The sequence below is a fragment of the Pristis pectinata genome, chromosome 24, assembly GCF_009764475.1.
Source record: "Pristis pectinata isolate sPriPec2 chromosome 24, sPriPec2.1.pri, whole genome shotgun sequence".
In the NCBI taxonomy this organism is placed as follows: domain Eukaryota; kingdom Metazoa; phylum Chordata; class Chondrichthyes; order Rhinopristiformes; family Pristidae; genus Pristis; species Pristis pectinata.
Genome location: NC_067428.1, coordinates 16,676,278 through 16,701,729, shown reverse-complemented (window position 1 = coordinate 16,701,729; position 25,452 = coordinate 16,676,278). Strand labels below are relative to the sequence as shown.

At 45.5% G+C, this 25,452-nt stretch overlaps 1 protein-coding gene across 5 annotated transcripts in view; it reads right to left on the bottom strand.

The window, feature by feature from the left end:
• Positions 1-7,807: 7,807 nt before the first annotated feature.
• ssbp4 (single stranded DNA binding protein 4) overlaps positions 7,808-25,452 on the bottom strand; it is a 108,622-nt gene continuing 90,977 nt past the window's right edge. For all 5 annotated transcript variants that reach the window (XM_052037575.1, XM_052037574.1, XM_052037576.1 and 2 more), the window contains 13 exons: positions 24,349-24,432; positions 23,776-23,835; positions 21,096-21,162; positions 18,897-18,967; positions 17,675-17,742; positions 16,724-16,772; positions 16,149-16,184; positions 15,223-15,274; positions 13,131-13,201; positions 11,546-11,624; positions 10,807-10,835; positions 9,048-9,149; positions 7,808-8,032 (listed from right to left, as the gene is read on the bottom strand). In XM_052037575.1, coding sequence (XP_051893535.1) covers positions 8,003-8,032; positions 9,048-9,149; positions 10,807-10,835; positions 11,546-11,624; positions 13,131-13,201; positions 15,223-15,274; positions 16,149-16,184; positions 16,724-16,772; positions 17,675-17,742; positions 18,897-18,967; positions 21,096-21,162; positions 23,776-23,835; positions 24,349-24,432 — 798 coding nt within the window. In that variant the 3' untranslated portion in view covers positions 7,808-8,002. The remainder of the gene's footprint in view (positions 8,033-9,047; positions 9,150-10,806; positions 10,836-11,545; positions 11,625-13,130; positions 13,202-15,222; positions 15,275-16,148; positions 16,185-16,723; positions 16,773-17,674; positions 17,743-18,896; positions 18,968-21,095; positions 21,163-23,775; positions 23,836-24,348; positions 24,433-25,452) is intronic.

Sequence of the window (25,452 nt, the reverse complement as noted above, 5' to 3'; positions counted from 1 at the left end):
AAGTTCCTCAATACAGAGGAGATTTATGAGGGTGTTGCCATTAGCAAAATTTATCTTAGATTAAAGGTCAGATAAGCTAAGGTTGTTTCTTTGGAACTGAGGAAGCTGAGAAGTCTTAAATGTGCCTAAAATTATGGAGGGAGTGGGGAATGGGGGCATTATTTAGAAAGGGCCCATTTACTGTTGCAGAGGAGTAAAAACCCAGAGGGCATTGATTTGAAGTAATTGATAAAAGGATTAGGAGAGATGAGAAATCTGTCATTCAATCAAAGGATGAAGGGGATCTGGGAACTCGCTACCTGAAAGGATGATTGAGGCAGAACCTCATCATGTTTAAAAGATTGGATGTGTACTTGAAGAACAGTGGTACAGCTAGTCGAGCTGCTGCCTCATAGCTCCAGTGACCTGGGTTCAATTCTGACTGTATGGAGTTTGAATGTTTTCCCTGTGACCACACGGGTTTTCTCTGAGTGTTCTAGGTTCCTCCCACATCCCAGAAATGTGTGGATTGGTAGGGTAATTGGCCACTGTAAATTGCTCCTAGTGTGTAGTTGAGTGGTAGAATCTTCCTCACATCAGGGGAATGCTTATGAGAATGTGGGGAGAAGAGACTACAGGGGAAAATTAGTGGGGTCTGTGAGCCAGCATAGAATTGCTGGACCAAATGATCTATATCGTGAGAAAATATGAAATGAAATATGAGCTGAAGAGCTGCAAACTATTGGTAGAAGGTGGGATTAATTTGTTCTTTCTTGATAGGGCTGAATGGTATTCGTACTGTGTATTTCCTGATTCTATACTTGTCATTAGACTCATAGTTCCTTATTATTTCTTCTCTATTGCTTCTTTTATAGTAAAACCATCCAAAGCATTTGTTTAATGACATCAGTCATATTTGTACTCTCCTCTCTAACTTTTACAGCTTTTGCTGCTAAGGAAAACATTATTACATAGTTTTAGATCTTCAAATCTCTTTTTATATTTTTTAGCTGTTGCTATATTTAATCTTTTTTCTATCAACATTTGGATTACCTTAAAATGATCCCAGACTTCCTACCTTCATCACATCATTATAAGCTATTCTAATTTACCCTTAACATCCTTAGACAACCAGAGATAGATTACCTACCTCACGGAATTTCTATTTCTCAATGGAATGTAAATTCATTGAAAACAAAAAAATTTGATTGAATATTTGTCATTCTTTATCTATTGCATTCAATTTCCTAGTTCATTTTAACCAATTTGACTCTCATATTTACACATTTGGCTTTAGTTAAGTTAAAGACACTAGTTTCCAAGTTAGTTATACTCCTCTTGAAATGAATATGAGATGTATCATATTGTTATACTTTCCCAAGATAATCCCCTTCTATGAGATTATTAATTGCTAATTAAAACTGCACCATTATAGAAGATAATCTAGCCTCTTTCCTAGTTGGTTCCATGATATACTGCTTCAGGAAACTGTCCCAAGTGCATTTTATGAGTTCATCTTCCAAACTACTTTTGCCAATTTAATTTGCTGAGTCTACACGAAGACTAATGTACCCCTGATTATATCTCATCTTTGCTACAAGATCTTACTTAATTTTATCTCCAACAATCTTGCTGTCTTGCTTCTGTTAGGGGTACTATAAACCAATCTCTATGATGTCCCTTACTACCTCTGCTCTCCACCTGTGCTGATTTTACTCCCTGTTCTGTGTGAAATTGTTCTTCACTACCGTCCTTGTCACGTTTTATCCTCTATTATCAGGGCTACACACCTTCCCACCCCTGCACCCTTCATCCCCACCATCGAAAACACTGTTTTAAAATTTCAAGTATCCTGGACTATTTCATCCCTGACCTTGAAAACCAAGTCATCGTAATGATTATATTCAATCCCATTTGTCTCTCTCTGTTCTTTTCATTTGTCTATCTTGTTAAGAATACTTTATACAATTTTACCCTTATCATTTTTCCTTAGTTGACTTTGTTCACTTTATTATTCTCTCTGTTACACTGTACCTGTCATTACCCGAGTTTGCTCTGCAGTCTTGGTCTTTCCCTTTAAAGTTATAACCTTCGCCTCCTCACCTGCCACTGAGTTTGGCAAGATTCGAGATAAGGCCATTGCAAATGAAACAGAAAACATCTATGGAACTCTGCACATATCTCATCCTTGCTAATCTCCAGTCTACTCCAGTCCCTTTCCCATAACCCATTCTTTCTCATATCATCCAGCATTACCAGCTGTGACAAGCAAGCTAGATCCTAAACTTTGGAATTTCCTTCCTTAGCTGCTCTGTTTCTGCACCTCCTTCAATCCAAGGCCCTCTTTAAAGCTCACTGTGATCCAACTGGCAAACCTTTTGATATCCTTTTGAAATTGCAGAATTGTTCTAGGCCTGCAGCTTCTTGTTTCCTGCCTGGCTTTGTTGTTTTATCTGAACTTGTTACTTCCTTGGTGTCAAAGGCATTAAATAAGGTATTATTAAACTTTTTAAAACTTTATTTATACAGCACGGTAACAGGCCCTTCCAGCCCACAAGTCCACGCTGCCCATTTAAACCCATGTTAACCTACCCATACGTCTTTGGAATGTGGGAGGAAACCGGAGCAACTGGAGGAAACCCACGCAGACACGGGGAGAATATACAAGCTCCTTACAGACAGTGATGGGAATTGAACCCCAATCGCTGGCACTGTAATAGCGTTATGCTAACTGCTACACTACCCTGCCGCCCTATGCTACCGTACCCAGCTAGCAGCAGCCACAGACTGTCCAGCTATAGGTGGAAGCAAATTTTTAAGACTGCCATGAGGAATATTCCCTTGACAATGCCCTATGAGACACTCCCACAGCAGGTAAAGCTTGGGTTAGATTCAGAGTAAAGTTCCCTCTGCATTATCGCATCAGACACTGTCAGGGTATGCACAATTTGGATTGGCTACAGATTAAGTCTGGACGGGATTTCATGGGTGCAAGGAGTGAGGGGGGAGTGGGAATCAGCTGGGACTCGTCCAGAAAACATAGGCATAATCTGGATTGGTTTAATGACTTATTTCCTGATTAATAGCAAGACAATTAGAAAATAATAATACAACTGAGCGGAGTCAACATGGATTTCTGATAGGGAAATCATGTTCAACTAACCTACTGGAGTTCTTTAAGAATGTATCCTGGAGAGTAAATGAAGGGAACTAGTTGGTATGGATTTTCAGAAGGATCTCTATAACATCCCATATTAGCAGGTTGGTGAACAAGGAATTGGGAATATTATTGTGGACTGAGAGTTGGTTAACAGATAGAAAACAAAAGGTGGGAGTAAGGTTAGCAGTCAGTGATGAGTGGGTCACCACAGGGATTGGTGTTTACAGCCCAACTATTCACAATTTTTCATTTCAATTTTTCATGTAGCACTAATGCCATTCAGCCCTATTAAGAAAGAAACTACACAAATTAATCCCACCTTCTAACAATTCATTGATTTGGCTGAGGGGACCACATCTAACATTTCCCACTTTGCTGATGACACAAAACTAAGTAGAAATGTAAGGGTAGTGATACAAAGTGGGTTCAAGGAGATATGGACTATCTTGAGTAAGTGGGCAACCATACGTTGGAGTACAATATGGAAAAATATGAGGTTGTCCGCTTTGGTACAAATTGCTGAGTAGTTTTTAAATGGCGAAAGACTGGAGACCTGGGTGTCCCTATACACAAGTCACTGAAATTTAGCATGTAGATGCAGCAGGCAATTAGGAAGGCAAATTGTATGTTAGCCTTTACTGGAAGAGGATTTGGGTACAATAGTGGAGATGTGAAACAACACCTGGATATTGTGTACAGCTAATACGGATATACTTGTTAAAGAGGGAATGTAGCAAAGGTTCACTAGACTTTTTCCTGGCAGGGCAGGTCTTTAATATAAGGAGGATTGATCAGGCTAGGGCTTTATTCTCCAGGGTTTAAAAGAATGAGAAATTGAAATGTACTAAATACAGGATACTTACTTAGGATGGATATGGGGAGGATACTTTGCTGGCTGAGTCTAAACACCAGGGAACATAGGCTCAAAATTAAGGGTAGGCAATTTAGTTCTGAAATGAAGAGAAACTTGTTTACTCAGAGAATGGTGAATCTTTGGAATCCTCTGTCCCTAAAGCTGTGGAGGCTCAGTCATGGATTGCATTCAAATCAGACCAATAAATTTCCTGATATAGGATTCAAGGGACATATGGATAGGGGAAAAAAATAATGTTGAAACTGAAGATCAGCCCTGATTTTGTTGAATGATGAAGCAGGCATGAGGGGACAAATGGCCTTCTCCTGCTCCTATTACATTATGCTGTTATAACAGAAAGCCACAACAGAGGCAGGAAATAAGAAAAGCATCCATGACATTTATTGATGCAGTTTAATACGCAACTGAACATCTAAAGAATCTTTACAATATATAAAGAACATACAGGTGACATAATATATATAACTACACAGAACGCTACAGCAAACTTGGGGCTGAGAGGATCAGCAAACTGCCAACGTTGTGTTCAATACTGTTGGGACATCACGTAAAAGTTTAATGCAATTATACATCAAACACAATTGGCAGGCAGCAGGAATACAGGACTGTACAGAGTCATAAATGATAGATATTAAAAATATATATTTAAAAAAACATGGGTTCAAGATTGGCTGAGGTCCCTGCTAGTACCCAACAGTACGCTGTGTACTTTGTGTAGTAACTGTGACTTCAATTCAGCTAAAAAGTAATCAGCTCTGAATTCAAGCTCTATGTTCTTTGTTCTCATTCCTGCCTCCAGTAGGTGCTGACTGGACAGGCCGCAGGAATTAAGTGTGTGGGATCCAGGATGTGACCTGGGAAGTGGGATCCAAGTGGGTGCAGGATCTTGGCAGGTGCAGGATCTAGGGGGATTGTGGTACCCAAGAGTGCAGGATCCACGGGTATGGGATCAAAGGCAACAGGGATCCAGGGGTTGCTGGAGCTGGGGCATGCAGGATTCTGGGGACATGGAACCAGTGGGAAGTGGGCTCTTGGAGAATGGGATCTGGGCATGCAAGATCCAAGGGCTCAGGATCAGGTGGGTATATGGCATCAAGGGGAGATAATGTCATGATATCCTGGTTGGTTTTCAGGCCGACCCTAAGCCTGAGGTGCGAGACCAATTGAAGCTGCTCTCCTCCTACACAGATCTCATTTGGTTCTGGGTATCTCCAAGGTTTGTACAGCCGGATCTAGGCTCTGCTCATATAGTGAACTCCTTTCTTGATAACTCAGGGCATTCTGGATGGACTTTTAGTGCAATGCCTCTCAGCAATATGACATTACCCCATAAAACATTACTGAAACGCCACAATAGCCCCCTCCTGCAACCCATACCAGTCCCTTCTTATTGATATTCTCAATAATGTCCATTCTGGGACGTAGGGCTGTGAGAATCTTCCTCCCCCAGCTACAGTCACACAAATCAAAGACTAGTGTCAAAATACGAGCAGCAAAAAAATCAAACAAGAAAATGAGGATTCAACACCACAAAGTCCAAAGATAGAAGCAAGCTTTAGCATGTTGTGGGCACCGAGTCTTCATGCTTTCTTATAGGTGAGACATCACAGACGTGAAGAGAGGGTGAGTGGATCTTGAGAGGGCAAGAAAGAATATGTGTGAGCAGACACTGTGAGCAAATAAAGTGTCAGGCAATGTGCTTGCAAAGGAAAATGTGAGAACTTTACAGTGTTGATGAAGAACATGAGCCTGTAGTACACAGAGAAAGAGAGAGAGGGAGAGAGAGAAAAGAGGTGAGGAACAACCTCCTCTGAGACCAGATGATGTTCAAGAAATTGGTAATCAATAGACCTCTTGCCTAAATTCACACCAGATTATAGGAGTGAACAATTTACACAGAACCTTCCAATGGAGAGAACAGGTGAACATAAACTGGAGGTGCTGGTGGGGTGGGTGGGGTGGGTGGGGTTGGGGGGGGCGGGGGGGGGGGGGGAAGGAAGGGCACAATGTCTGCCCAATGACAGTCAGTGGACCACAGAAAGTGTTCACTTCTGCTGGACACAGGTTGGCTACAAAGTTGAAGTGCTGGTGAGGGAGGCAGGATGGTAGAAAAGGGGTTCCCCAGAGGGAGAGCTGACATAACTGTAATATGGAACATTCAGAAAAGGAAAACTCCCCTGGACAACCTGTAAGTTTTTTTTTAGCTGGACATGGGGGAACCATTTGGTCCATCTAACCAGAAACACCCAATATCTCTCCCCATCATCACTCAAGCTTAAATTACACCAAGGGCTTTCACCCAACAGCCCGGTTCATGTACAACTGAGTCACGTTAACTATTCAGCTATTTCATCATGTGAAGCCTTGTCCTGCTCCATTCTGCTTTGTTAATGTTCTTGAACACCTCAATGAGCTCCACAAAATGTTGACATACTTGAGAGGAACATGATCCATTGTCATTCGGATAAGACATTACACTGGGGCCTGTCTCCTACAAATCTCTTTGGTAGATGCTAAAGATCCCTCTGAAACTCTTGAGTAACTCCTAAAATCTGAGCCATCACCAATAGCTGAAGAAACACCATAAGATAACTGGTCATCTTGGTATTTGAGACCTCTAACAATCCACAAGGTAAGTGCCACACTCATGGCAGTTGTGGTTGCTCCAATGTGAAATTGGATACTGAAGCCAAGATCTTTTGTTGAATCCAGACAACTCCGTGGGTAGCAGGGACTCAGGGCATATTCCATGCCAGGACAATCTCCAAGTACCAAATGAATTCCAGAATTTTTGAAAGAAGCCATTGACAATAAATGATTACAATATTTACAAGGAAGCCCCTTCTGGTCAAAACAACAGTTAGCTTTTGGATGCATCTAGGGTCTGGTTCATGTGCTGGTGACACAAGGGTTGAGCAGGACAAAAGGCATTTTCATCTCCCACACAGCCACATTTGCCCAAAAAGACAAGTTTGCTGGGCTTTCCCTTGGTTAATGGCTGATCAAGGAGCAGAACTAAGAGCCTTTGGATCTGTGCTGTGATGCATTCACCATCCAGACAATAGGAAATGGTCAGAGCAACAAGGCAGACTCAGTGCTCTGCACACATGAACCCATGAACCACAAACTCTTAGAACTATAAATCTTCATCCCCAACCGTCAAATCAGGAGGAAGAATTTTAATTTCCAAAGAGCTTGGATCTGAGGTGAAGTTGGAAGGAATTCTTCATAGGCAAAGATGTGGATATGGAAAATATGGAGAGAAAATCTCATGAGTGGTGTGCTGAGGAGCAAGGTCCTCTGTCTGAATTGTGAAGTTTGCTGCACAGTCCAAAAACTGCTTAAGCACGGAGAAAGAGCTTCCAACTCCAGAGGCCAAGTCTACAGTCTCAGAATACTCAATTCCTTGGCTGCACCCAGACCTCACAAAGTTATATAGCATGGAAAATAGATCCTTCAGTCCACCAAGACCTGTGTGGACACTACTGGACTGAAGGCAGATACCAAATAATTGGATGTTCCAGTGAAACATGAAATGCCTACCGCCCCTCCACTGCCCTTCCCCATGTCAAGATAATGATAGAATAGTGTTGTTTGGTTAACACAGCACCATGTAACTGAAATACCCACATACAGTGCTGGCTTGGGCCTGCTCCAGGACCAAGGCCTTTACGTATCTTTGTCATCTGAATGGACAACAGTTTTTATACAAAAGAAAGTATTAAAACAGCAAAACGTCTTTGATCGCCCTCCCCATCCCATCCCCTCCCCTCCCCCCTCAGCCCATGCTTAAATGTAACAGCTTCCATTCCTCCAGTAGGCCTCAGGCTTTCATCCAACTTAACTACAGCGCAGCACAGCAGACACAACTGCGCAGGTAATTGTCCATTAAATATTGTTTAGTTTCAATAGCAATTGGCCATCCACGCTTTCTTCTCATTTCCAGTGGGGTTGCACGAGGATCAGAAGAGAGAGTTTGTAGGGTTTGCTCACACACTCATTGTCATACTTGGGGAGTACTGGGGAAAGAAAACACAGCCATTGGAAACAATTTCTCCTTATTTATCAAATCAAGTCATGATTTTAAAATTGATCAGATCTTCCCTTAATCTTCTCTGCTTCAAGGAGAACAAGCCCCAGTTTCTCCACATCTCTGAGACCTTTATCCTGGAATTATTCCTGTAAATCTCCTCCACACCCTTCCCAAAACATTGACACCATCCTGTAGTCTAGCCCCAGAACTGGGAACAACCAATGTTATAGAAAATTAGCATGCAAAGTTTTTTAACACAACATGGAAATAAACACATACGAGCACAAAGATGTTCATACTGTGGCTTTCCAGGACATTTAATTGTTAAATATCTGGCAGTATGTATAACTATGAAGCTGATGGATTGTTATAAAACCTGTCAGGTTCATTAATGTCCTTTTGGGAAGAAAACCCAGAGCTAGAAAGAGATATCACTGTTCCTGCTCCTGATCACCACCCAATAACTTCTGGGTTAGAAGGAGAAGATATCCTACTGTTGGACACATAGAAAAGACAAATGAAAATCAAAAACAAAACCTGCACATGGTGGAAATCTAAAACAAAAACAGAAAATGCTGGAAATATTCAGCAGGTAAGGTGCATCTGTGGGAAAAGAAACAGAGTCAAACTTTCAGGTCAAAGATCCTTAGTCAGAACCGGGAAGGAGACAAAAGAAGCTTGCTAAACTTTAGGGAGTGTGGGGAAGGGAGGGTGGCTCAGAGTAAAACTGGGGTGAGCATGGGAATAAGCTGTAAACAAGGTTACCTGGTCAATGAGTTAGAGAGTGAAAACATAAACAACAAAATGTAGGAGTTGCGAAATGCAGAGCAGGAAGATATGCCCAGTGGAGAAGATAAAAATAGCTTTCAAACATTGATGAAGTCATTTTGGAAATTCCACTGAGGCTGGAGAGGGAGAAAGAATTAGCTGAGTGAAGTGGTAGAGAGCGAGAGAGAGAAAGGGAAAGAGTAGCTAGACGGGCAATCTGTAGTTTAACTTACACTTTCATTTTGGAAAGGGTTTAAAAAGTTTCCCGCCATCTCGCCGTCATCACGTGGAGTTCCGGGAGGATTGCTGATCCCTGTCATATTGTTTGGGGAATTCTACATGGAAAGGGACGAGAGGCACGTTGATTATAAAGCAATTTCAAGCTTAATTCTGTTCTCCTACAGCAAAGCCTGAACCTCATTCACAGTAAACTATTAAGAATTACAGAAATAAGGAACAATTCATCTATGGAGAATCAAATTTTTTTATATATGCAAGGGGGTTGTGAAAGTAATTGCAGCAAACAGTCACTAACCGAACACAGTTTTAAATTGACTTAAATATGTCCCTGGATATTGTGTTTAAACAGAGAGATTCACGCATTCCTGGACCTCTTACAGGAAGGCTGCTTCAATGCATACAGGCCGTTCTTGGGTTAAGAACGCCTGACTTACGGACACACCTGCATACAAATGAACTCCCGTAATATTATTAAATTCAAAGTCCGATGTATTCCTACGAACAGCAGAGTTTCCTGTCTCTCTCCATTTTTAGTAATTATTCTTTCTTATCAGTCTTACTTGCTTTTGATGTCATTCATTACAATACTGTGGAAGTGTGGTTACCACATCGAGTGATTTTTGTGTATTTTCCGACTTAGGGACAAAAATCGACTTAAGCATGTCTGTAAAAACAGAACCCATTCATTACCTGGGGTCGACCTGTATGTGTATTAGTGTCAGAGCTGTAACGCTGTTGACCTGCTTTTCTGATTGGCCCAGAGGACACTGACAGACTGTACTTGGACAGCCAGTGCTATTCAGATCATTAGACTCCAAGGTCCCACATTTGCTATTTCAAGTAGAACAGAGGAGTTCTCAGTTTCCTGCATATTATTCACTTCTTAACCAACAGCTGAAGCAGTTTATCTGGTCATTATTGTTGCTGTATGGAAGCTTGCCATATATAGTCTTTTTTTGTTGCATTTTCTAAATAAATTAAAGCAGTGACTAAATTTCAAAACAGACTTCAATGGCTGCAAGACACTTTGAGGTGTCCTGAAGCTGTAAAAAGCACCATGGACTTGTAAGATGTTTCTGATCACATAACCCACTACCAGGTGGGAGATCATGAAGGAAAATTTGGCAGCTGGTGCATTATTCTGGATCAGTGGTGAGTGATAACTCTTACAGTTGATTGGCCCCCAGTGGGGCCCACACATTCAGAAATGTTGCACTGTAGAGCAATGAGAGTACAATTCTCCAGCACTGGAGAAAGAGCCATGTTGTATTTATTCAGAAGATCTGAGCTGCAACTATCAGGAATGACTGGGTGGGGTTCTTCTCTTTAATTGGTCAAGTGAGGAGGTGGAGGGGGGACAGCTAGAGGACTTAAAATAATAACAGGGTTCAATAGAGTAAACAAGGAGATGTTTCCACTTATGTACCCAGCAACAGCAATAAGATGGTCATTAATCAATCTAGTCTAGGACTCAGGAGAAACCTCCATCGCCTGGAGAGAGGGGAGAATGTGGACGTCGCTTCCACTGGGAGGGAATGAGGTGAACAGCAGAGATGGGTTTAAGGGGAAGCTGGGTGAGAGGAGATGTGGTGGGGTGAAATGGAAATGGATGGGAGAAGACTGGTGTGGGGCAGAAACAATGGCACAGAGCAGAAAGACCCGTTTCTGACCTTAGAGCTTATATATCAAGAAGACTAATAAGATCTGTGTGATCTGCAACGTGTGACCTATAACCTTCAAGCACCAACATACCTTTGACAATCCATCAATATCACCAGAACCTGAAAGACAGAGAAAGACTGTTAGTTGCCCCCTCTCACCTTGGTTCATTTCTAAAGCTCAGATATGGCCTCCAAACAACACCAGGGGTGAACAGGAAAGGGTGAGTGAGGTGCATCCCCAGGGTGTGATGATCATCCAGTTCCCAAAAAGGAGGTGGCAGGACACCAAAGGAGGGGAGAAAGGCTCCAATGCTCCTCAACTCCAAACCCACCATCTGACCTTCACTCCCTCTGCTCTCCGCTGCTCATGAGTGCAACGCTCTGCATTTACGTACGTCCAGGATGGTGTTACTCTGTGTAATCCCAGAAACCACTGCTGAATTACACAAGGCAGTTCTGGGCTGTATTACTTTGTTGTAACCCCATGTTACTGCGTGCTGCTCCAAGCCCACGTTGATACTACTGCATATTATCTAATTCCATAATCTATAGTTACTGAATGTTACTGAGGCCTTTGTCTATGTTGTCCTGTATAACTCCAGGCTCACATCTGTATTACTCTGCTACTTCGGGTCCAAGTTTATGTTAGTCTGTTTTACCCTAGGGCCATGACTAGATTACTTTTAATCCAGGCTCAAGTTACTTTGTTACTCCAGGCCTTCAATTATGTGTTCCCAGCCTGGATCTAGATTACTTTTACTCTAGGCCCATTACTCTGTATTACTGCAGGCTCACATTGACATTACTGAGTTACTCCCCCAATCCGTTACCTAGCGTTCCATTCATGTGATGAGGCTCCATGCCTGCCATTCCACCAAGCGGACCCTCAGCTCCAGGACCCATTGGGAACTGAAAGAGAGATAAGGAAGAGACAGTTTACTTGCTGTTCAGTCCCACTCACTGCAGGGGTACACACACAGGGACCACAAACCAGGTTAGTTTTTGGTTCAGTGGGAAACATTCATCTCCCTAGGTCAAAGGTGTGAGCCCAATCCAGAGACTCAAGCTCACACCAGTATAATACTGAAGGAGCGCTTCATTGTTGGATGGACCTCGGATGTTCAAGCAACACCCAGCCTGCTCTCAGATTTCAAAGAAGGGCAGTGAGCTCTGATCTTACCCTCAACCAATATCATTAATACTACAACATATAATCAGAATAATATCAGTTCTGATGAAAGAACATCAACCAGAAATGTCAACTCTGTTTCTCTCTCCACAGGTACTGCCTGACCTGCTGACTATTTCCAGCGTTCTCTGTTTTAATTTCGGATTTCCAGCATCTGCAGTATCGTGCTTTTGGAAACGAGCTTCCTGATCATGTTTGAGGATGCGAGCAGCTTATGCTTGGTTGTAAATAGGAGGAAGCTGTTCCCTTTAGAGGATAGTCCAAGGATCTGGGGCACCCACTTAAAATTTTTCGCAAAAGATTACAGAAGGACGAGCGGTGATTTGGAGCTCATTTTGTGGGGATGGTGGAAGGATACAATTGGTGCTTTCTAAAGGGATTTGGATAGGCAATTGAAAAAGGATAATTTGCAGATTGAGGGATTGAGATGGATGGGATTGCTGCAGTAGGAACAATGGGCCAGACAGCCTCTTTCTATGCTGGAACAATTCTAAGATTCTAGCCTGCTTTCCCAGGCATCGTATTTCTGCAGCACTTTTAGTAAAACATTACAAGACGCTTCAAATCAAACAAAACTAGGTATTAGGACAGTGACCAAAACCTCAGTCAAGGATGTAGGATTTAAGGAGCATCTTACAGAAGAAAGAGGTGGAGCATTTTAGGGCAGGAATTATGGAACTTGGGCTGCAGGCAGCTGAAGGCAGAGGCACCAATGGTTAAATCTGGGAGATTTTTGAGGGGCCAGAACTGTTGGTCAGTAAGCACAGGGTGATACATGGACAGACCATAGGACTTAGGACCTGAGCAGCAGAGTTTTGGATCAGTTTTTATTCAGTGTGGGAGATGGGTAGCTGGTTCACAGCATGTTGGAACCTACAAATGCAAGGATAACGACAGCGTGGACCAGGGTTTCAGCAGCTGATGGGCTGAGGTGAGCAGAGGTAATATTAAAGGGTTGGAACTATCTTTCCATCCCTCCTGAAGCTGCTGACTTACATTGAGTGAAGACACCCCTTTGGTTGCTTCACTCAGAACTTTTACATGAATCCAGACAGTCTGTGTCAGTCAGCTATTTGACTGTAGAATGCAGAAAGCACAACCCTGTCGCAATCCTCCTGACAAACCCGATCCTGACGTACTGAGGCCAGTATCAGCACAGACCAGGGATCCAGAGCCAACAGAGTCACAGCTAAATTGCCCCACAGACCCATCTCCCTCAGACTTACACCGGGTCGATTCCCTCCAGGTCCAATGGGATTCATCATCGTGTACATGTTCTCACTGGAGTTGGTAGAATCTAATAAAAAAACAGCAAAGGACAAAGGTTAAAGGCAAGCCTTGGAGGTCGTTGGAGTTTCAAACCACAAGCCAGCAGGACCCCTATTGGGATGATCCACATTACTGAGCCTGAGCTGAGCTCCAGACTGGGAGAAGCAGTGAGCAGAGACGCTCTCTTTCCCACTCTTGGTCTCAGCACAGCTCAGAACAACCGAGAAAAGGTCTCTGGTGCTCCTCTCTGATTTGTGTGTTGGGACTTTGAACAGTTTCATTGCTGCATCTACCAGGAATCAAAGCACATTCAAACACAATAAGAACCAGAAAGAATACCACCCATAGAATGTGTGAGGAAATATCACAGCAGTGGAGTACAGAGTGAGGAGCCAGTGCAGAGGGAAGTTTACTCTGTACATAAGCTATTTTTTCATATTAAAATAATTGAAAAAAACCAACAACACAACTGGCCTTAACACCGACATGTCTGTCCATGGCTTCCTCTACTACCAAGTGGAGGCTAGGTGCAGATTAGAGGAACAGCATTTCATATTCCGCCTTGGTAGTCTCCAACCTGACAACGTGGACATCGATTTCTTTAACTTTTGGTAACCTCTCCCCTTATCCCCTTTTTCCCCTTATCCCACCTGCCCCATCACCCCATCTGTTTCCCCTTTGCTGTCCTCTAAGATCTGCCCATCACCCACACATTCCTCTCTCCGGTCCCCTCCCGACCTTCTTCCCTTTTATTCCATGGTCTACTGTCCTCTCCTGTCAGATTCCATCTTCTCCAGCTCTTTGTCACTTCCACCTATCACCTCCCAGCTTCTTATACTATTCCCACTCTCCCCCTCCCTCACCTGCCCATCAACCCTCTCTCGCCTGGATCCACCTATCACCCACCAGTTCTTGCTCCACCCCTTCCCCCCACCGCTTTATACTGGCCATCCCAGCTCTTTCTTTCCAGTCCTGATGAAGGGTCTCAACCCAAAACAGCGACTGTCCATTTCCCTCCATAGATGCTGCCTGACCTGCTGAGTTTCTCCAGCATTTTGTGTGTTGCAACTGACATTAAAATGTCCTCCTCACTGTCCAAGATGTATTCCAGTCCCTGTGGTAGCCACCCATCCTGGAAGGGCACCAGAAATCTTGTAGACACTGTATGGTCCCTCTGCAGGGACACCCAGATATGGACATATCATTAGAACTGGAGCAGGCTGTTGGCTTGGATGAACCTTTGATGGTCCACTGCCTGGATCCACCTTGGCCAGGCCCAGGACCCAATGAGGTCCCCCAACTGGCAGGCAGCATGAGAATTCAGGAACCAGCTTCCAAATCCGTCCCGTGAGATCACTCTGTGCAATGCTCTCCACCCTAGGTCCTCAAGTAAAGGGGGAGACTCCAACACAGAGAAATTGTTCCTGAGATTCTCCTTCACCACCACATGGCAGAATGAACCAACACTGCGTGTGCAAGGAGATGGAGAATACTGGAGCAGCCTGTACAGGAAACCCCTACATGTGGTGTGGAATGAATGGAGGATATTTCCAAAGGATGGCTCAAATTAGACAGGAGTGAGCCCCAAAGAGGATTCAGGCCATGGGTCCCATGAACAATTCCAGCCAGGGGTTCAACTTGTTGGAATTGTCCCATACTCTTGGGCCCTGAACACTCACTGTGGTACAAGTGCCAGAGACTTGGCCACATAGTTCGGTTTGTTCCCATGTCTGGCCATCCCAACAGCAGTAGGCACGCTGACAGGAGGCAACCATGTCCCAGTCTCTGAACAGATCTTAAGGCATCGCCCCAGCAGAAAGTATAAATCACCAGCGCGCACCATCTGGGAGGATGCTCCATGCACAGGGTTCAAAGTTGGAGAGCTACGACCTGGGTATGAATGCACACCAGCAGACTGGAAGGGCCGAATGACCTGCCTGTGTTGTTGTGATTCACCACCCAATGCCCCTCCAACACCACAGGTCACAACTTCATCATTCCCCATTCCCATTGTTTCCTGAGAACTAACAGAGGGAAGAGACTCATTACCTCCGGGGCTGGGAATGATTGGCGTTCCTGGGGGGCCACTGCCCGGTGGACCCTGAGAGAGATCACATGGGAAAAGACAGATCAACACAGGGAAGTATGGGAGGGGTGGGGATGGGGGGATCCCACTCTGGGGATGAGGGGAGGATGAGGGGAGGGTGAGGGGAGGGGAGGGGAGGAGGAGGGAGAGAAATGGAGTAGGTGAGCAGAGAGGGGAGTGTAGAGTGACGGAGGAGGACTGGGGAGGAGAATCAGGAGAACTGTATGCCAATCAATGGTGGGGTGGAACAAAATGGGTCAGGAAAGGGCGGATGTGGCTTGGGGAGGGGTTCAGCGAGGCTAGCGGTGTTGTGGAGGGTGCGAGGGGGCAGGGTTCAGGGTTGGGGAAGGTTGCAGGGGATGGGTGCACAGGAATGTGCAGGAGAGGGGATGGGCGCGAGCGAGGGGGTGGGTGTGACTAGGGATGGGAGGGGGGTGGAAATGGGCTTGTACAGTGAGGGGAGGGGTGTGACCAGGGACAGGAGGGCGTATGAAGAGGAGGCATGCAGGGAGGGGAGGGGTGCAGGCTAGCGGAGGGGTGCAGGAAGGGTATGGATATAGGGAGGGTCTGGATACAGGGTGCAGCATACGCAGGGAGGGGTGGATTGCAGGGAGGGTGCAGCATACGCAAGGAGGGGTGGATTGCGGGGCTGGGAAGGTGGGCTAGGGGAGGGGTGCAGAGGAGAGGGGGCTGCTGGTGGGGGAGAGGTGCAGATGAGGAGAGTTCAGGGAGAGGAGAGGTGCAGGTGTGGGGTGTGCAGGGAGGGGAGTTGCAGAGAAGGATGGATGGAACGGGGTGGAGGGTGTGGACTGTGGGGCAGGGATGGTGTGGGGTGGACCTTTAGCAGGATGTGCATCCATCATTGTTTCGCTGAGGACAATAAACTCACCACATAGCTGCCTGGTGACGATGAGGAATATGGTATCTAGGACAAAGAAAGAGGCAAACCATTAGTGATAAACCTCCATTACTGGAGTCTTCAGGCTTAGGAACACTCTGCATTACAGCCACTGTTAGCCCCGCTTAATTGAAGATACAATCCATAAGAACATAGGAGTAGATCATGTCCCCCCTTAAACTTCCTCCACCTTCAATAAGATCATGGCTAATCTCATCCTGACGTCAGCTCCAAATACGAAATGTTCATTTTGCAGTGGCTGTGAGTGTACGATGTTACTTATCTCGATCTCTGAGCTATTTCACAGGTATGGACACAATGGTCACTGCCAATTCATTAATTATTGTTTTCAGAATGAAGTCTTGCCCTATCATAAAATCATTAACCAATCAAAAGAGAACTCAGTGATGTGGTTGGATAACTGGGAAGAACTGGGCTTGGAATATTGAAACAAAGGAAGAGGTGGACTGTGATGAGGTTGGCAACAGATGAACTAATCACTGCATTGATTGAGGATTATTTGGTTTCTCTACTTCCTTCTGACACCCTGATCATTGGTTACTTACCGAATTAGCATTGGGAGGGTTTGGCCATGATCTCCCACCACCTGGACCCCTGTAACCAAAACACATCCCTGAGTTACAGATAGCATACAGCAGGACTACACCTGTCAATCATTCAGACAAGTAAACACTCCTGATAACTGACAGGACTCTCCAATAGGAAGGCTGTGACTGGGAGAGACCCTTAATTGGAGACCCTCACTGGGAAACCCACAACAAAAGTTTGTTCACCACTGGCATCTACATCACAACCTTTTCTGACCCAAATGTTGTCATTGTGCCTGTGACCTCTCTTGATTTTTCCTTAGCACCAAATACACAATTTCTAAACTTTTCGTAAAACTAAAACCACCTCTCTGGTCATTGCTGTTCGCGGGAGCTTGCTGCGTGTAAGTGGGCTTTTGCATTTCCTACATTACAACAGTGAATGCACTTCAACTGTACTCCACTGGCTGTAAGGTGCTTTGGGATGTCCTGAGGTGGTCTGAGATGCTGGTGTCCGTGCCGATGGGTCTCACATGGTAATCACTGAGGCTGCAGAAGGCCATCTGGCTCATTTCTGTCTACCATCCAATCCAAAATCTAAGCTCCATTGTTCTCTAAGACTGATGCTGTTCGGCATAGAGCAGAAGAGGTTCAGAGTAGATCAGAATTTGGGATGGTTTTGAAAGATTAAATTTGAAGAAACTGTTCCCATTCACAGAAGAGCTGATAAGACAAACCTGGTATCGGCATAAGATCCAGAAGGGCAAAGGGGAGAAAATTTTTATGCAGTGAGTTGGAAAGAGGGGTGGAAACAGATCCAACAAGAACTTTCCGAAGGGGAACATTTACAGGGCAATGGGAAGAGTGCAGGGAAGCAAGACAATGCAGGTCAAATGCTGGCTCTGTCTCCAATGACTGGGACCAATTGATCACACAATCCAGCAATTGCAATCCATTAGGAAGTCTTACAGATTCATTCCCGGCATTCCAGGGCCTCCTAAGGAGTTAGGTGGGGGCCGCATTGCACCTCCGTAATTCTGGAAGAGAAAAAGATAAAAGAGACAGGAGTGAGAGAGCAAAGTCATGAGTAGATGAGCGGCACAGTGCCACAGCTGGTAGAGCCACTGCCTCACAGCTCGACCAACCCGGGTTCAATGCTGACCCCAGGCGCTGTCTGTGTGGAGTTTGCACGTTCTTCCTCTGACTGCGTGGGTTTTCCCCTGGATATTCTGGTTCCTTTCACATCTTAAAAACATGCAGGTTGGTGGGTTAGTTGGCCAGTGTAAATTGGCCCTAGTATGTAGATGAGTGGTAGACTCGGGGGTGGGGGGGGGGGGGTGGTTGACGGGAATGTGGGGTGAATAAAATGGGATTAGTGTAGGATGGGTGTAGATGGGTGCTCGATGGTCAGCATGGGCTTGGTGGGCCAAAGGGACTCCTCCTGTGTCGTATGACTCTATGACAAGATGGGATCAGGTGGTTCAACACAGCACAGCTGGGACCTCTGCTGGAACTCTTTGAACCACAGATTGACTGTAAAATATCAGTAGTCATTGGAAAACAGCCCCTGGTGATGGCTGCAGTCATTGCCCGGTAGATTCAGGCTTTCGGAGACACAAGAAATTCTGCAGACGCTGGAATCTGGAGTAATACACAAAAAGTGCTGGAGGAACTCAGCAGGTCAGGCAGCATCTATGGAGGGATGGCTTTCATATTCATTCCAGCTGTGAAAGTTCTTGAATGTGAAAGTTGTGAGAATGTGAAATCACAGTCATTGGAGACTTCTATCCTCTCACACCTTCCCCCTTCATTCACTCCTCCCCTCCCTCTCCACTTTCTCTGCATCTTAAAACCTGTTTGTCTCTAACTTTTCCCTGATCTTTAGAAGGTTGAGGACCTGACACATTAACTTGTTTCTCCCTCAGAGACACAGTTGGACCTGCTGAGCAACTTTCGGCATTCTCCATTTTTATTTCAGATTTCTAGCATTTGCAGGATTTTGCTTTTCTCCCTTTGTGAACCTAAGACAGAGCTGGAGGGGTGAGTGAGAAGTAATCCTGGCACAGTGTGAGTTAATCCGTCAGTTGGGCGATCATCTAATGAGGATGGGAAAGTCAGATGACCGATGGCAGAAGGAGCAGCATGCCCCTCGAGGGCAGAATTGTACGTGGGGGAGTGATTAGTCCAGTACCTGGGGGCCCATCCCAGCTAGTCCTCGAGGAGCAGTCATTCGCTGCATTGGACCAGCCATTCCTGGGTGCCCTGAAACAAACACAAAAGCAATTCTTCGTCAAAAATACCCTCACATTCCCTAAGATCCCTGCATAAATACTGACCCATCCCCAGGGACCCGTTGTAAATACTAACACACTCCTCAGGGCCCTCTGTAAATACTGACCCATTTCCAGCAACATTCATAAATACTGACCCATTCCTGGGAACATCCTGTAATATTGACACTCTCCCATAGTCCCCTGTAAATACTGAGACACAGTCAGTGTAGTGTAGTGTAGTGTAACGGTTAGCGTAACGCTATTACAGCGCCAGCAACCCAGGTTCAATTCCATCCGCTGCCTGTAAGGAGTGCGTATGTTCTCCCCGTGTCTGCGTGGATTTCCTCCCACATTCCAAAGACATACGGGTTAGGAAGTTGTGGACATGCTTTGTTGGCACCGGAAGTGTGGCGACACTTGCGGGCTGACCCCAGAACACTCTATGCAAAAGGTGCATTTCATTGTGTGTTTTGATATAAATATGACTAATAAAGAAATCTTATCTTAAAAAACTGATATCTCTTATAAATACTGATGCCCTTCCAGGGATCTCATGCAAGTGCCAACACACTCCCAGGACCCCCTGACACACTCCTAGGAATTTTCTGTGAAAGTGATGCACTTATGGGAAGCCAGTTTTGGTCTACTGATGAATATCCACAGTCTCCCAGGAACCTCCAGTAAATGATGACACACTGCTAGAAACCCCCCATAAGTAGTAACACGCTCCAGGTTTCTCACGGAATTATTTTCATTGTATGCCATGTAAACACTCAGGTACTCGCAAAGACCTCCGTGTAAAAACTGACAGTCTCCGGGACGTCAGGAACCAGAATCTGTGCATTTGGTAAATGGGTTTTACAAAATCCCACTTGGGCCTCATTTTAAGAAGGATGTGAAAAATAGGAAGGTTTAGTGGTGAACTGATTTAAGTTTTCAGAATGGGTAGATGGAGGTGAACTGTTTATTTTTATTTCAAAACTAAACTTTATTCATTAAACATACATATATACAAGAAATGCAAAAAAACAGTGCATGGCTTTCTTTACATTTATAGTGTCATTGGGCTCTCTACATTTGCGATGTAAGCACATTCTATGTACAAGTCACCATTACCATTCATGTGGTTCCTTCAAGTGGGTTTTACAGAAGAATGAAAGCTGATCTCATTGAAACACACAAAATTCTCTCAGGTCGATGGGATATTTGGAGTGATGATGTTTCCTCAAACTAGGGTAACTAGAACCAGGGATTACAATCTCAGCATGGAGGGTCAGCCATTCAGAACAGAGATGTGAAAGAATTTCATCACCCACAGGGTCGTGGATCTTCGGAATTACAGATCCTCCCCAGGTTATGGCTGGGTTCTGTTCCTGTGAACTGCTCATAACCCAGGCAGTTCACAAGTCGGAAATGCTGTTGCGAATTGAGTTCCCACATAGAGAAATGCCTGCGGCCCTGCAGCAGCTGATAAATCCATCCCACTGGGCTCCCAAATGCCTGTTCATATATATGGGTTGCACATAATTCGGGTGTCTGTAAGCTGGGGAGGATCCGTATTTACTGAACAGGGCTGTAAAGGCTCAGTCGATGAGTTCAAGACAGAGATCAAAAGATTTTTGGATGTTAAACAAGATATAGGGTTATTATAGGAAAGAGGCACTGAGGTAAAATATCAGACAAGATCTTATTGAATGGTATGAGGAGTCAAATGGTGCTTTGAAAGGACTCCATTCTATCCTGTTTATGTCCAAGGTGGACAATCTCACCCTTGCTGATACTGAAATCCACAGTTTACACAGCCTGCTAAAATCTTTCTGCTATTTCTGGTGCTGGAGAAGGGAATGCCTTTGGTGAGAGCGGGATGCAGAGGGCACAGGTCAAGGGATGGTTCACACAGCTCATGGGGATTGGTGGGGGTAGGAGGAAACAGTTCAGCAAGAGTGTAGAAGGGAGGGTGAACAGTTTGGTGGAGGTGGCAGTGGGATGAGGGAACGGGGGAAGGACTTGACACAGGTCTCTGTCAGTACCTCCAACATCAGCAGGGGAAAAGTCTGTGGGACAACCTTGGTCCAGCCCTTGGGCTTAATGCACAACATCCATGACCCTATACCCACCTTGCTGCCTCGTGGGGTCCATGGCATTTGGTAACAGTGGCTGAGATCCCGGGACTCCAATAGGAGGCTACAGGAATGCAGCAGAAAGGAAGGAAGGGTTAACACAGAGCAGGATTCCCACATCCCCTCCCCTCCACCTACCCCTACCCTCTGCATGCCCACTGAGACAGTCTTAGGCTCTGCCCCTACCTCCTGGGCTCTCAGTGACAACCCAGACTCACCCACCCAGACTCCCCAAGTCCCAACACTATTCCTACCTCTTGCAGGAGGGGCCAGCCCAATGGCGTCAACGGTTGTGATGTTTTCAATGATCCCTGGCACAGCTTCCGTTACTGAGCTCAGGACAAGTGGCTCCCCAGGTGTGTAGGACTGTCTCTCAGCTCCCACCTCTCCTCATTACTCATCCTCAACATCATATCAAAGAGACACTAATTCCTAGACGTGGACCCCACATCTATTGCCCATCCCTGTTCCCCTGACAGGCTGGCTCTTATTTTTGATACCCTGAATGACTTGCTCTGGAGGGCAGTTAGGAGTGGGGGGTGAGAGCCTGGAGTCACATATAGGCCCAGACCCAGGTACGGGGATGGCAGGTTGGCAAGAATCCGGCAGGTTCTCAGCCCCTTTCACTGAGATGGGTTCCTGATTTTCCACATTTTTAGAACTTAATTCAAAATTCCCAAAACTGCCTTTCTGGGAGGTGAACACATTCCTTGGAATTCTAGTCCAGAAACAAAGCCACCACATGCTACCATAGATCAAATGTTAGGTCGAACTTATCAGCAGATATTTACTAGTTACTAGGGAGACGCTGGAGACTCCATAAGACCACAAGATATAGGAGCATAATCAGGCCATTCGGCCCATTGAGTCTGCTCCGCCATTCAATCATGGCTGATTTTTTTTTGCTTCCACCTCATTCTTCTGCCTTCTCCCCATAACCTTTAGCCCCTCTACCAATCAAGAGCCTATCAATCTCTGCCTCAAATACACCCAATGACTTGGCCACCACAGCCCTCTGTGGCAATGAATTCCACAGATTCACCACCCTCTGGCTGAAGAAATTCCTCCTCATCTCAGTTTTAAAGGGACGTCCCTTTATTCTGAGGCTGTGCCCTCGGATCCTAGACTCTCCTACTGATGGAAACATCCTCTCCTCGTCCACTCTATCCAGGCCTTTCAGTATCCGGTAGGATTCAGTGAGATCCTCCCCCATCCTTCTGAACTCCATCGAGTGCAGGCCTAGAGACATCAAATGCTCTTCATAGGTTAAGCTTTTCATTCCTGGGATCATTCTTGTGAACTTCCCCTGGACCCTCTCCAGGGCCAACACATCTTTTCTTAGATACAGCGCCCAAGATTGCTCACAATATTCCAAATGCAAATATTCCTGATGGACAACCTCAAAATTACTGGATGGGAGTAAAAACCCATTCTTCAGGGAAGAAGATCTGCCATCCTCATTTAGTGTGAACATACGTGACTCCACACCCACCAACGCAGTTGCCTTTTATCTGTCTCCTCGCTTCAGGGGCAAATAGGGATGGACAATAAATGCTGGCTTGGCATGGTTGCCTGGCATTCTTCTCATAGATTAATAAACTTAAAACATATAGGTTTATGATGCACTGAACAGCCTCATTCTCTGCCACGAGATTCATTGATTCCAATAACAGCTCCAATTCTCGAGGCCACAGGAGGTGGTTGTTATGGCGCAGGACTTGTTTAGCTGGAATGGGAAGGTGCCAGGATCTGGCCAATTATTGTCAGGCATTTTTGGGTGATAGAGATTAAATCTCAATTCCACAGCAAGGTGGGAACCAAATCCTTCCACATTCCCAGCCTGGGAGGACGAGGCACTGGACTCTCATTTAAGAAACATTCCCAAATGTGGGGAAGCTCCATCCCCTCCCTCTGACGTCCTTCTTCCTTGGCAGTGGGGGCTTTCAATTGTTGTGGGGGGGGGGCCAGGACAATGGGTTCCCAAAAACATGTTTAATTAGTGTTGACCCATGAAAATGGGGGGGGGGGGGGGGGGGGGGGAGGTGACTGACAGGCAGCAGAGGAAACCCATTGTCATTTAATAATGGGGAGAGTCACAGAGTCATTAAGCACGGAGACAGGACCATCGGTCCAAGCCGACCAAGGTGCCTATCTAAGTTAGTCCCATTTGCCAGTGTCTGGCCATATCTCTCTAAACCTTTCCTATCCATGTACCTATCTTAACAGGGAACTGAACTTATTCCTTGGAATTCTAGCCCAGAAGCAAAACCATTCTTTCAGAGGGAGCAGGACTTTTATGTGCAGCTTCATGTTTGATGCATCTGAGTGAGTTTCAGGGGCAGGCAGTTCAGAGTGGGGGTGTAGGTCGGGAATCACACACACGGGCAGAGCAGACAAGGAGACTCATGGTTTATAACAATTCAATGGCTTCTCAACCCCTGTGGAACTGAAACCCCTCAATCCAAACTCTGGGGCAAGGCAAGAAATCCAAACGCAAACCCCAGGACAGTCTGGCTGCCAAAGGTTATACCATCAACAACAAACATTGGTGGGTGTGAAGTCACATCGTGGGCGGATCAACATGGCAATGTGCCAGCTACTTGGACGGCATCTCCTTGTGTCAGGGGTCTAAGGTCTGTTTCCCGTCAAAAGGTCAGGGGTGAATCTGGTGACTCACCTGTGCTGATATCCGGAGGGAGCTCCGGGGTCCACCTGGGTATCGAGGAGACATGAAAGACTGTTGGGGGAGAAACACAAGCGTGTCACGGGCTGTAGGGAGGATTCCCGGTTACTCCAAACATCCCAGAAATTCCCAGCGCTTTTGAATTCACCAGCTACAGCCACGTGGAAGGGACCTACAGAGAACTTGGTGCATTCCCTGAGCATCTACCAACGTCTCTCTGCACTGATGGTAAAACCAGTCAGATCCAGAGGAAAGCTTCCTCACACTGTCCCATCAAACATTCCCAGCACAGGGATACCACAGGTCAGATCCAGAGGAAAGCTCCCTCCACACTGTCCCATCAAACATTCCCAGCTCAGGGATACCACAGGTCAGATCCAGATGAAAGCTCCCTCCACACTGTCCTATCAAACACTCCCAGGGCAGGAACAGCACGGATTAGATACAGAGTAAAGTTCCCTCTAGATCATCCCAACAAACATTCTCAGGGCAGGAATATCATGGATTAAATACAAAATAAAGCTCCCTCCTCACTGTCCCTTCCACATGACATTGGACAGCACTCACCTGACCGTGGGGTCCCATAATGGGATTGTTAGGGTTGTGCCGAGGTGCCTGACTGTGTTGTGTTGGTTGTGATCCGGGGGGGCCCTTTAACAGAACAAAGTTGAAAAGAAATCAGTGACAACTGGGACAGACCCAGGTTAAATTGCATTATCCCCTGGACACTGTACCCAGCCCAGGGAAGCACCCAGCTTGACCAGTCAGCTGACCCTAGCAGTTAGCATCACATGAAGCTTACAATGGTCAGGGTTAAGGGCAAAGAACAGCTGAGAGGGACTAATCAGAGGGTACCTTCAAAGAGGCAGAATGGGCTTAATAGCATTCTCCTGAGTTGGACTCTGCATTACTCCAGGCCATCTTGAATAGTCTGAGTTTAGCTGTGACAGACGTAACGATGCACTGGGATCTCCTCTCCTGAGGCGAGAACACTCAAGGTATTTAGCATAAGAACCCCTGGAACTCTCTGCAACAGAGGGCCGTGCAGTTGAGTACATTCAAAATTGGGAATGATATTATGGAATCAAGGGATACGGGGATTGAGTTGTAAAATTGACGAGGTAGGGAATAAGCTACAATGCTACTGAGGGGTGGGGCATTCAGAAGGACTGGAGGACCTTATCCCTTTAGAGGCTGGGCATAAAGTGGTTTTATTATTAAATTAATTATCACAAGTATGTTTCTTTTTCAAATCCCACTGTTACAGACTGACGATCTCAACATAATTCAGAAACAAACCTGGGATAAGCAAGCAGTTAAGGTGTCAGACTGGATTCCCCAGTGCTGATAGTTATTAATTGCTGTCTACTGACATCTGCTGGAGGAAGTCTGCATGTGCGGGTGAGCCTGGTTGTGCTGCGTCTGCGGAAAAGTATTCTATCTTTGAGTCAGTGCCTTTGAGAGATATGTGGCACTGCTGACCCTGGGGTTTAAATTAACAAACGATGTGGGCAGGAGTGAAAGATAAACTATGGGCTGGATTTTCTCGGAGGACTTTGGTGAACTGGAGCAAACTGGTGTAAAGGACTGAGGAATCTCAAAGATGAGTCACGTATGGTGCAGATGAAATTTCTGTAAATGCTTGTGCTAGTTGTTCACAACACTGCCCAA